Here is a 12,701-nt window from a genome sequence, read left to right as displayed (position 1 = left end):
CCAGTCTTGACTTTTCGGAGAGGCTGAACTCACACATGTCAGTACGAAGCATTTGCTAAGCCTTCTCTTTGTTCTTTACTGACACAGCCAGCACATGTCTTTAATAAAGTGGGACAAGAAATAGAAAAACCAGGTGCTCTGGGGAAGAATGAACTAATTCTGATACCCAAGCTAGGAATAACCCTGCCCTGGGGGAATGCTGGACCACTGTCCCAGCCTTGCTCCACAGCCTTCCCCAACACACTGACTGGGCAGCCCATCTGCGGGCCACAGGCACGGACTTTGTGAAGATGGATTTTTGTTGTTGTTGTTGTTTTGTTTGTTTGTTTGTTTGTTTGTTTGTTTTTTAAGTGAGCGTCAATAGAAAAGATGCTGTTTTCAGTTCCGATGGTCCAGTGTCGAGCCCACTTGACACTGCCCCTTGAGGCCAGTGGTGTCCAGGGTGGGGTGGTAAGAAGCTGACCAAGGGGCCATTGCCTCATCTGCCAAAGGTCTGCCTTGTGATTCATGGCAGACCACCTTGCTTCTTGGGTCCCTGATGTAACTCTCTAGGATTCCTCGGGAAGGGCTCTCAGCAGAGTGCACAGGGAAAGATCCAGAAGTTTTCCTGGAAAGCAGAGCTGTGGGAACAAGCAGGGAAGGAGGGATGAGAAAGGAGACCCCACACTGACTGCCCCTCCTCCCACCCTACTGTGTTGTCGGATCTCCCAGCCTCCCTAAGGAAGCACGGGGTCCTGAGCTATTTCTCTGTAACTCTCCAGGGCAGTTACCCACCTCAGTCCTTCGTGGCAGGTCTGCTGATAGCCATCATCTGTCCATTTCTCACCCAGAACTAATGGCCTCGCTGCTTTTACATGGAAATTAAATATTCTACTACCCAGAACCATCCTTAGAGAACTAACCTCAAACAGGAAAAACAAAACCCGACCCCACTATTGCCGGTCTGGGTGCCTCCTGCCGTGCGGACACCACCAGCCGTCCCATGGCTATTGGTAGCAAGTCAGTCCTAGGACCTCATGAGACCGGGGGCTTGATGACGTCAGGGCACTTTTCAATGTAATGTGACTGCTTGGTGCCTGAGGCATGCTCACATCACACGGTCCCTCTGCCCTACTCAGGTCCACATCAGATATTGGCAGCAAGACCCGGATGGCTGAGTCCACAGGACCCGAGCCTGCCCAGTTGCATGATAGTGCCTCGTTTGCCCAGGTGTCCAGAGGTCCCGTGTCGGTGACGCAGTTGGATCAATCGGCTTTAAATTACTCAGGTGAGCAGAGGAGAGGAAGTCTGTTTCCTGTGCGGAGCCCTCTCCCCAATCCACACAAACTGCCTCTGTCAGGACCCAGAGCCACCGCAGGTCTGGGTCCTCTGACTTTACTAGCATTGACCAGAGGAACTACTGGTTTTATTTCTTTTCTTCTCCTTCTTCTTCTCCTTCTTCTTCTCCTTCTTCTCCTCCTCCTCCTCCTCCTCCTCCTCCTCCTCCTCCTCCTCCTCCTCCTCCTTCTTCTTCTTGTGTAGTTTTGGTGCCTGTCCTGGATCTCCTCTGTAGCCCAGGCTGGCCTTGAACTCACAGAGATCTGCCTGGCTCTGCCTCCCGAGTGCTGGGATTAAAGGCGAGTGCCACCACCGCCCAGCTGGTTTTATTTCTTGAAAAAAAAAAAAAAAAAGCTGAAACCACACAAAATACCTAGTTATGCTAAAGTCAAAGTGATGTTAATATTTCAGGTTTCTGTTTATTTTACCTTCACAGCATGACACATATAGTCATCCTTCCCTAAGGTGACCATGGCCATGGGTTTTAGACCTGTGTTGTGTTATGTACCTATTTAAAAGTATATGCTAATTCTATATGTATTTTAAATTTGCATAAATCGTATACTGCACATACCTTTTTGCACTGTTTTCTTAACAATATGTTTGCAGTACTTCTCTAGATGGCTGTCTGAGCACGGGTTAGCCACTCATTTCCTCTGCCATCCTTCCCATCATGTCCCGTAACATGATCTGCAACAGTCCATTCCTTTGATGGACATAAGGGTCATTTCTGGGGTTTTTTTGTTGTTTTTTGTTTGTTTGTTTGTTTGTTTTGTTAAACTGACAGACAATGACAAATAGAACTGGAGGTTTGCACACGCCCTAGTTTGTGTGTGGCCTGGTTGAATTTTTATTGTATACATGCCATACCTTTACGGTTAAACCTGCAAGCACAAGTTGCCAACCGTTTGTGGTTTCCAGGAATTCCTCTGGTGAAATTCATTCCTTTTGACAGTTTTTGTTAAATCTTTAAAACTGCATGTCCTCCTGGGAAGAAAGCACCTCATCCAAGGTGTCCTTTCCTCTAAACGGTCAAGGCCATTAGGGTAGGATGAGGGAGAGGATGGGGGCTCTATAGGGGGAGCTGGACCTTCAAAGCCTAGAAAGCTGGTCTGAGCCACAACAGATGATGCCTGCCATATTGACTAGGCAGGTGATGGGGGCTGGGGTTGCAGAATGAGGCTTCCTACTTCCTCCCCAATGACCTTCTCCCTTGCATCCTCTAACCTGGACCAATGTCAGAGTCCTCCCTAGATTTCCAGCTTCCTGAACTAGACTTCATGCAGGTGCAGTGGGAAGGACTGGACTCTCTACTCCCTCTTTAGGAGGATGGGGAAAGTGAGGCACTGCTAGGCCCTGATGCAGCCCAAGAAGTGGGGGGAAAAGTGGATGTAGCACCCATCCCTGCAAGAGGGCACAGCCTGGATCTTAGCTCCACTTGGTCTCTGTGCCAGATACCCTGAGTAGGGCACCACCTGCTCCCCTTGGCAGTCACAGTGACCTTGGAAGAGTTCCACTAAGGAGAGCCAGGTGCCTTCCACCTCAGCCACCCTCTTCGCTGATGCATTACCTAGAGTTTCAGCCACTCCAGCAGGGCTCTCCTCTGCATTAGATGGAGTCTCTGTACCCAGAATCTCATCTGCCCTATATAGAGCTTCTTATTATTATAGCTATATTATACTATCAGGCCTGATTCGCTGAGATTTTGGGCCCAGCAGGCAGCCAGGTAGTCTATGAAATGGGGTTTAGCTGGTTCTTGTGGGTAGGGGTCTGGATCCAGAGTCCAGACTCTCCTGACCTCCCACCACTTCCTCTGTGCAGGTAACACGGTGCCAGCGGTGTTTGCCATCCCAGCTGCCAACAGACCTGGCTTCACCGGCTACTTCATCCCAACACCTCCCTCATCCTACAGGAGCCAAGCCTGGATGTCCTATGCAGGAGAGAATGAGCTCCCAAGCCAGTGGGCTGATTCGGTGAGATCCTTGGTGATGCTCTCATAAAACCTCCCTTGCTGGGCACACCTCTAGGAGAAAATGAGATGAAAGACAGAGACTGAGCTTTGGTTCTCTCAGGACCCCTCCCAGCACACCCGTGGATGAGACGAGCCCTTTTGAGAGAGGTGGTACGGAGAGGCATGTGACCTTTGATGGAGGAATTTGAGACATTTCCTAACGTACATTCTACCTCTTCCTAGCAGGGTAGCCATAACCAAATAAGTCTTATAGTGATAACTAGCATCTGTTTAGTATTTTCTATGCGCCAGACCCGTCTAGATGTCCCATTAGACTGTCATATTTACCTTCACGACAATTCGATGAAGTGAGTTTTAGAACCCCATGACTGCTCCCGGTTTGCAGATAAGGAACTGAGGCTTAGTCACGTGACACGATGTCTAAGGCCACACATCTAGAGAAGAGCCAAGGCCAGAGTTCAATTACCAGTCTAGCTCCAACATGTCTATAAAATTTATTTCTTTGAACTGTCACATTCTGCAAGGTTTTAGATCAAATGGAGCAAATGGAGCCACAGAAACCCTGAAAACACCATATGGCGGATCCTAAGACTTCCTCCTAAGACTTCTTCCTGACCTCCACCCAAGCGTCTGTTTGTCCCAGTCCTTTGATATCTCCCTTTATTCTTCCTCATAGATTTTATATATATATATATATATATATATATATATATATATATGTATGTATGTATGTATATATATATATATATATATATAGAGAGAGAGAGAGAGAGAGAGAGAGAGAGAGAGAGAGAAAGAGAGAGAGAGAGACCTGTCTTTGGGCTTTCTGGATGTGGCCATTGTAAAAAAAAAAAAAAAAAAAAAGCCACCTATGGTGTATGTAGAGGGCTGTCTGGTCCCTGAGTGAGCTCACCTGGTACAGATGAGAAAGGCAGGTTACTCCCCAAGCTGAACCTGACATTCCCTGCATGTTTTAGTCACTCCCAGTGACTTTGGAATAAATTCCTAGCTTGGGAAAATACCTTGATACAGGAGTCTGGCGATATCTCTGTCCAAACCTCTGAAGTCACCGCACCCTGCAACCTGAGTTCCAACACCAGAGGGGTGAGCCTATGTCTAAATTTCCCTGTTGTCCATAGCTTACCTCTTTGGCTTCTGAAACATAAAAATATGTGCCACGTTGCATATAAAGTATTTCAGAAATGAATGCTCTCCATCCCCTTCTCCTTTCAAGTGGGTATAGTCTAACTGAGTGGTTCTCTAAGTGGTTCAGCATCCTTACAAAGTCCCGCGGTTCTCGGGAGGCATTTGGAGGTTGGGCCTTAACAGTTTGAGGATTCTGGCCTTTTTGCTAAGTATTACAAACTGTTACTATCTGGACTTGATGCTACAACTTAATGTGCTTGTTCTTTGCACGAGCTTCCCCCTGGCTGGCACTTTGTGCTGTCAATATCTCCACATCTTCACATGTGCCTTTCCCAATGTGCTGTTCTCTGCAAATGAGACATTGACCTCATTCTGATTGTTTGCAGAGTTGGAGTAAGTAAGCTCTGAGAGAGGAACTAGAGAGATTTCCTGCTTTTGGGTCAGTGGGTCTAACCTAGGACCTCATAGCATCTGTTTGGGTAGTAGTGGAAGGGTTTATCTTTACCTTTCTTTGGGAGTTTTGTTGTTTTGTCTTTTTTTTTTTTTCATTCTTTTTGTTTGTTTTGTTTTGGGAGTTTGAGGATGGTTCTGTTGTTGTTTTGCTTGTTTAGTTTGTTGTTGTTGTTTATTTTGAGACAAGGTTTGATTCCTAAGACCAAACTGACTTGCAATTCACAATGTACTGTGAAGCCAAGGCCAAACTGTAAACTCCCGCAATCCTTCTGCCTTAACGCCCCCTAGTGCTGAGCCACTGTGTCTGCTCGCCTTTCTCAGCCCTTCATTGGATCCCCAGATTGGTTTGCATGCATATCTAAACACTGGGTAGGACAGATCAATTCACAGTGTGTTTGACTCTGTAAGTCTTAAAATGTAGAAATAATGTATGTGCTTTTCAGAGTAACTGATATACGTGTTGTACAGGGCAGGCTGTAAGCCTGCAGCGTGGACAGCTATGTGCTCTGCAGGATTCAAAGGAAGTATTTTCCAAATCCTTGATCTTTGCCCTCAAGATGCTCAACACACGTAGCTTACTGAGGCTTCCAACTACATCCAGCTGCCCTTGGGATCACCTCACCTTAGAGAAAAAGGCAAAAGATCTCAGCAAACCTAACCTTCCTGACAGGATGATGGGGTCATCCCCAACAGTGTGAACACGGCTGAGTTTTCCTGGCTCTTTTTAATGCTGCAGCCTCGATAGGTCTTTCTCGGGGCCCAGTTACCACCTGTAGCTCACCTGAGAAGTGTGCCCAGGCATGGTGCAAACTGTTCTGTACAGAGGATTCAGAGCAAGTGAGAGACAGTACAGGAAGCCCAGAAAGCCAGCTAGAGAAAGACACCCTATTTGGATTAATTAAAGAGAATCCATGTCCTCTTGATGTGAGAAAAACAAGACCCCCCACTTTCACTTGAGTGCCTGACCTTCCTGTTCCCCCAAATTACCTAGACCCAGGATGTCACATTGATTTCACCCTTGGTGCTAGATGGAGACGCTTCTGGAGAAGGCCTCAGGGTGTACTTGTTAATTTCTCATTATTGTGAGAAAATAACCTGTCAAGAAGTAATTTAAGGGAAGAAAGGTTTGCTTTGGCTTATAGTTCCAGGAGATCCCATCATGTTGAGGAAGTCATGAAAGCAAGGGGCTGCTGGTCATATTGTGTCTGTAGTCAGGAAGCAGAGTGAACAAGAAGTGAGGCTGGGCTTTAAAACCTCAAGGGTTACCCTCAGTGACTCACTTCATTCAGTAAGGCTCTACCTCAGAAAGGCTCCAGAACCTTCCCAAACATCACCACCAGCTGAAGATCAAGTTCAAATACATGAGCCTGTGAGGCATAGTTCACATTCAGAATCACAACATAGACTAATCAGGAGCTTGTGCTGATCAATTGGTGATGTCTGTCAAGATATAGTAGTATTTGCGGCCCTGTGTTGCTTGAGTTATCTCCAGTCCCACCCACGCCGGCAGCCACTCAGACTCAAATAAACACATAGATGCTTATATTATTTAAACTGTTTGGCCTAATGGCTCAGGCTTCTTGCTATCTAGTTTTTATATCTTAAATTAACCCATTTCTATAAATCTATACTTTGCCACATGGCTTACTGGTATCTTACATCTTGTTTCTCATGGCAGTGGCTAGCAGTGTCTTCTTACTCAACCTTCCACTTCCCAGAATTCTCCTCTCTCTTTGTCCCACCTATACTTCCTGCCTGGCTACTGGCCAATCAGCACTTTATTTATTAACCAATCAGAGCAACATATTCACAACATAGAGACCATCCCACAGCAGCCCTGGATTCTGGCCAGCAAAGCATAATGCTTACCTACAAAGAGACCTTATCTTCCCCACTTCTGAGTACTACCCGGGACCACCCCAGTTGGCTGGTTATCTTTCCCTTGCTGGTTCTCACCACTAGCACCAAGATTTGATGTCACAGAGAAAGGGTCATGTATTTATTGACTCTCTCCACTCCAGTGCATGCAGTTAGCTAAGTTTGAAATGTAGCAGCTTCCTCCCCACACGTTTGGAACTTACTGGCCATCCTCCAGTGATTTCCAAACTGTGCCTAGAACCCCAAGCTCTGGGAGACTTTCCTCTGTGCTAGGCATAATTCTGAGCATGGGACAAAGCGGTGAGAAGGTGAGGGTGGAGGGAGCCCCGCCTTCACAAAAATGAGGGCCTGGGACAGGTGATGATGGCCCCAGGAGGAATGCCTGCCTCTCTAAAGAAACTGCATGGAACTGTTGCTGGTGTCAGACTGGAAGAATGGAAATGTGAACTGAGATCTGAAAGGCTTCCTATGTTCCAGCTTTGGTTCTTGGTCAGCTCCAGGCACCTGCATATTCTTAGCTCTTGTGGCTGGCTGGCTAAGTGGGACAGTCCAACTCTGGGTTTCCTCTAAAGTCCAGGGGAAACCTTCCAGCCCCTGTGTGTAGAGACATTAACAGCTTTTTGCCACTTTACTTTTATTTGCAAGGTCTTGTGATGAAATTTAAAGCCCAAACTCAAGAGTAAGGCATCAATCCAATTACTTCCATTGAGTGAGTCCTTGCAGCCTCACCTGGGCAACTGAGGCAGCCTCAGAGCTCACTTCTGCCAGGTCCACCCTCAAATGACCTTGCTGAAGCTGACTTCTCTGCTGACACCCATCAAGGGTTCCCAGGCCATGATCTCAGAAACCTACCTTCTCAAGAGGGACTATCAGAGTGTCCAGCATCCTACCATGTACTCCCCTATCCCAAATGTCTGAATGTTTGTGTCGCTCTACCCGGCTCACATGCAGAATTCCACAGTGCCAAGGTGATGGCTTTAGGGGATGGCCTTGGGGAGGTAGTTGGTTTGTGAGGGTCAAGCACTTGTGAATAGAATGAATGTTCTTATAAAAGAAGCCCCCACAGAGCTTCCCTGCTGCTTCTATCATCTGGGTGACAGGAAAAGGCAGCTGTCGAGAACTAGGAAGCAGCTTCTCACCAGACACTGGAGTCCCCAGCCTTCATGAGTATAAAAACAAACTCCCATTCCTTATCAGCTCCCTGGTCAGTGATATCTTGTTATAGCAACCTGAAGAGGTTGAGACAGCCATCCTGCTCCATCCTCCCCAGTGGCCCCAGATGAATGTATCTGTTGATGGGGAGGAGGCCGGGTGTGGTAGGACATGTCCCAGAAGTCAGGAGGCAGAGCTGGGAGGACCCACCACAATCACAAGACCAGCACGATGTACAGTGAGTTCCAGGAGCACTAGAGACTCCACCTTTGTGTCTCACGAGTGAGTCCGAGACAATAGGTAGATGCACTAAAGAAGCCTGTGGTCCATGGACTAGCATTCAGTTGTTTTCAGATGGGACAGGCTGAGGACACCACACACACACACACACACACACACACACACACCTCTCTACCCCTGTGCCTTTGCTCCTGTCTTTCCACCTGTCGGGCCTGCCTAGCCTACCTCTTGAACCTGGAAGTGGACTCTCAATACCCATTCTCTGCCTGCCCTACTGTGCGCCTACATCCTCAGTACTCCTTTTCCCAGCATTCCAGCCAGCATCCTGGGATACAAAGGTGTCTGTGGACCAAATACAGCCCACATATGGTACTGTTTCTGTGGGCAAGCTATTCATAGATCCTAAACCTTTGCTTGTCTTTATTCCTAGAGACTTCTGTTGTTTAAGTAGAGAATGGTGTGTCACCTACTTTTAATGAAAAGAGATTTTTTTTTCAAGAATGTGATAGTGTACCTATATAAAAAACACTGTAGTGCACAAATTAATTCCCAGCGCTTGGAGCCAGATGCACCTGTGTACACCAAGGCTTGGGGGCTCAGGGGCTTGGTGGCTGTTTCCTTAGATGGTGGTACCCTTTGCTTCAGTGTGCTCAGCTATGAAACAAGGATGACACCTACGAGGAGGTTGTTGCTTGCAGAATTAAGCGAGATACTATGGGAAAATCATTGGGGCTCAATGGATATTAGCTAGTAGTGGTAGTAAAAAGCCCCTGAGCTCCCCTGCAATAGTTCTGTTTACTCAGTTGTACTGAAGTTAAAAAGAAAGGCAGGGTCCTTTAACTGTGAGCTCCGGTGTACTCTTAATGTTCTCAGCAAAGCTGAAAAACACCCATTTAATTCGTCCAACCCTCATACTTAGTGAGTTCAAGATAGCTGTTTGCTAAAGAAACTAACTCCAGATTGGAAGGGCTATTGCTGTGGTAGTGCATGATTTCAGTTCTCCGCTAAACCTCTTTCCTCGACCTCAGTGGCCTCCTGAGGAGTATTGAGTGTATCTTGTACCTCGAGCTCCCTCCTAACATGAGTTTCTTCTCTCTCCACCTCCTGTGCAGGTCCCTCTTCCCGGGTACATCGAGGCCTATCCGAGGTCACGTTATCAACAGAGCTCACCCTCCAGGCTCCCTCGCCAGTATAGCCAGCCCACCAACCTTCACCCAAGCCTAGAGCAGGGCCCCGTGCCCTCCACAGCTGCCTCGCAGCAGAGCCTGGCGGAAAATGAGCCCCCAGACACTCCATTGACCAACATTTCTACCGCAGCCCTCGTGAAGGCTATCCGGGAGGAAGTGGCCAAGCTGGCCAAGAAGCAGACAGACATGTTTGAGTTCCAGGTCTAATGCCTCAACCCTGAGGGAATCTGCACTTGAAGACTGTGAGACAACAAACAGGCTTTGGGCTCCTAGGCCCTAATGTGTGGGGGCTCCAGACAATGCATGGGTCTTTCTCATCCTCAGATTCTAAAAATGCCCAATGGTGGGGCTGCTGGGAAACAGAAAACTTGCGAACAACTGGATTCTGACTCCTGCAGCCGATTGTGGGTCAACAAGTCCCTAGCTGGGACCCTGTGTTTGATGTTCTGTTGGACTGAATGTTTGAACTGTGGGTGGAATATCCCTAGGGAGCCCTAGTCGTGAGAGGCTCTAGTTAGCCTGCAGGTTCCTGTCCAATGTCCCATTTTAGTAAATCGCCAGAAGGGAGAGAATGCCTCCCTGTCTTCAATGACCTCTGCATGTTCTCTTTCTGTGTTAAAGGCAACACAGGAGTGTGATTAACCACCAGACTGTACTCTCTCATTGAGCCATGACCGTGATCGCTTTAAAAATCACCTCTAGTCTGTAAGAGAGATGCTGACTCTCCAGCCAAGAAACTCGAGTCTCTTTGCTTTTAAAGGCTCATGTTCAAAGTCAAATGAATTGGATGGAAATCAGTTCCAATGGCTGTGCCTATAAATAGTCCTGACTCTCCCTCCCCCGTCACACACACACACACACACACACACACACACACACACACACACACACCTGTTAATTAAAGGCCAAGAAAGAGAGACGATGAGCCAGAATGGTGGACTTGTGCTGACAGGCTGTTTAAAAGGTGTTGTCATTTTGGAAATAAGGTCTCCTGCAAACCAGATCCAAATGAATGAGAATCAGTACTAGGAGGTTGGGAGCCTGTAAAAGAGAAGCAGTTGTTTGTGGAGGTTTTTCTTTGTACTGAAGATGGCCTGAGAACCCAGCCATCTGGGGGAAATAATAGATACAGCAACTGTCTCCTCCATAGTGGAGCCCAGCATGTGCTGTTGAGTGCTACAAAGGAAACCATTACCGGTTACGTTTGAGATGGGAAAGATGGATCCACAGTCACCCCACACTGCAGCCTCTGTTTCTAGAAGCTTTGGAATGTAGAAAATCTGAGTTGAGATGAAATGCAAAGCATCTTTTTAAAAGTCTGTGGAGTTCACCAGTTCTCCATGGTGGATGGACACAGGGGGACATTGGATGAGATGGCAGGATGCTACCTTGGGATGGCGCTGCTTCATGCTACTACCCCTGGCATGAAGCATCAGCCTCCAGAGTCTTGGGCAGAAACATTGCCTTGTAGCTCTTGGGTACCAGCCACTGATGACCCCTATGTGCAAATACAACTGATTTGGGGTACCATGGGAAGAGGGAAACCTGAGTTTCTTCCCCAATTTTGGGAGCCATGTATGATGTCAGGGGGCTCATCTGGCGTCTGTTGGAGAATATGGTCCTATCCTGCCTTCACCCATGACCCATCTAGCTTTCAGCTGTACCCATGCCCCTCTGACCCCATCTATCCATTGTCTTCATGAGTTTCTTTGGTCTTTACTGAAACTTAGAGGTTGAGAGAAGAGTAGGATTGGAACTGATTAGAATGGGAGATTCAAACTGTCAAAGCACAGACTTTCCCAAGAAGCTGTTTTTATTTCCCTATGGCAAATTGTCCTTTCTGGAATGTTCAGAGATACGTCATGGAATCTCCAGACAAGTCTCTTGTGGGGTTTAGCTAGTGTCCTTTTAGTATTGCTGGTTGATCTTTCATAGTGTTAGTTTTTTGTTACTTAATAAGAAATCAGCTATAAATAAAAATGTATTTTTGTAATTTCCATGTGTATATATGGTATATTTCTACCAATGGCCAGTTGTAGTTCAAAACTGAAATCAGCTTGCAGAACACTGTGGACAGTACAAGACTTTACTGACAGGTTAACACGACACCTAAGTCTATCCAAACAGGCAATTGATGCACTTGAGTGGACAAAGAGCCAAAGAAACTCAGCCTTTTCATGCCAATGATGTGGGTCTGATAAAGCCAGCTGCATCATCCCACTTTATCAATAATATCACTATGTCATCAGTGCAGTGGGATCAACACAGTGCTGTGCGGACTTGGTAAATGTTTGGAATATGAGAGAAGTTTCTAGACTACAGAGTATGAATGCTTCTAAGCTTTGGGTTCCAGTAACTTCCAGATCATGAATCTAGAGTTAGTGGTGTGGCTCCAGATAGTCAGGACAATGGAGCTACAGCTCTCTGGGGGCTTCACAGAACCCCATGAAATATTTAGTTCACTGAGACAATTAAAATATTGCTGGGCGGTGGTGGCACACGCCTTTAATCCAAGCACTCGGGAGGCAGAGCCAGGCGGATCTCTGTGAGTTCAAGACCAGCCTGGTCTCCAAAGCGAGTTCCAGGAAAGGCACAAAGCTACACAGAGAAACCTTGTCTTGAAAAAAACAAAAAACAAACAAAAATATAGCATGATAAATCAGATACTATTAAACTAGATACTGTGAGTTCAAGAAGTCTATGCAAAAGAAAACTTTAAATTAAAAAAAAAATGTGGTCATATTTTTCCACCATCATTAAAGCCTACTGGGACTAAGATGTGGTCCCTTCTCTAAAGAGTCTTCTAACTGTATAGAGGTGATAGGTCCCAGGACAGGAGACTATGAGCAATTTAGACGGTTAATCACCACACAGAGGTTAACATGGGGTTCCATGAGAGCCCGGGGAAGGCAGCAGTGAGGTCAAATTGTCATGATCTTCCAGACAGGCTCAGAAGCCATAGAGGATTTCAGTGACTTGGAAGGAGAAAGCCAACGTCCAGACAAATGAAGGGTTGAGCCCAAGCCTGCTGATCCATGCCCCAGCCTGCTCTCCATTTCACCATGCTGCCTGCACACTTTTTGGAGACACATTTCTTTAACTGTGCCCAGAAATTTTAAAAAATAGGCAAGAGTCATGTGAGGGATTCCACAATACTCTTGCCCAAAGGGGTGGGGGTGATCCATTTTTTTCCCAGAGAATGCCACTGAAGAAACAATGTCTTTGGTTGGAAGCCGGTGGAGGGAACTTACTCATTCAGCACCATGGGTCAAAAAGACAGGAAAGGATATACTGACACTCAGTCCCTTCATCAGGTGACCTAGGAGGGCAAGAACATAAAGGTCCATTGTGTGGCC

General features: G+C 46.8%; 1 protein-coding gene across 6 annotated transcripts in view; it reads left to right on the top strand.

The window, feature by feature from the left end:
* The window catches only part of Kiaa1549l (KIAA1549 like), a 256,671-nt gene extending 245,333 nt beyond the window's left edge, over positions 1-11,338 (top strand). For all 6 annotated transcript variants that reach the window (XM_036184493.1, XM_036184492.1, XM_036184491.1 and 3 more), the window contains 3 exons: positions 1,119-1,267; positions 3,139-3,290; positions 9,271-11,338. In XM_036184493.1, coding sequence (XP_036040386.1) covers positions 1,119-1,267; positions 3,139-3,290; positions 9,271-9,552 — 583 coding nt within the window. In that variant the 3' untranslated portion in view covers positions 9,553-11,338. The remainder of the gene's footprint in view (positions 1-1,118; positions 1,268-3,138; positions 3,291-9,270) is intronic.
* The last annotated feature ends 1,363 nt before the right edge of the window (positions 11,339-12,701 follow it).

The sequence above is a fragment of the Onychomys torridus genome, chromosome 4, assembly GCF_903995425.1.
Source record: "Onychomys torridus chromosome 4, mOncTor1.1, whole genome shotgun sequence".
Classification (NCBI taxonomy): Eukaryota; Metazoa; Chordata; class Mammalia; order Rodentia; family Cricetidae; genus Onychomys; species Onychomys torridus.
This window is presented reverse-complemented; position numbering and strand designations above follow the sequence as displayed.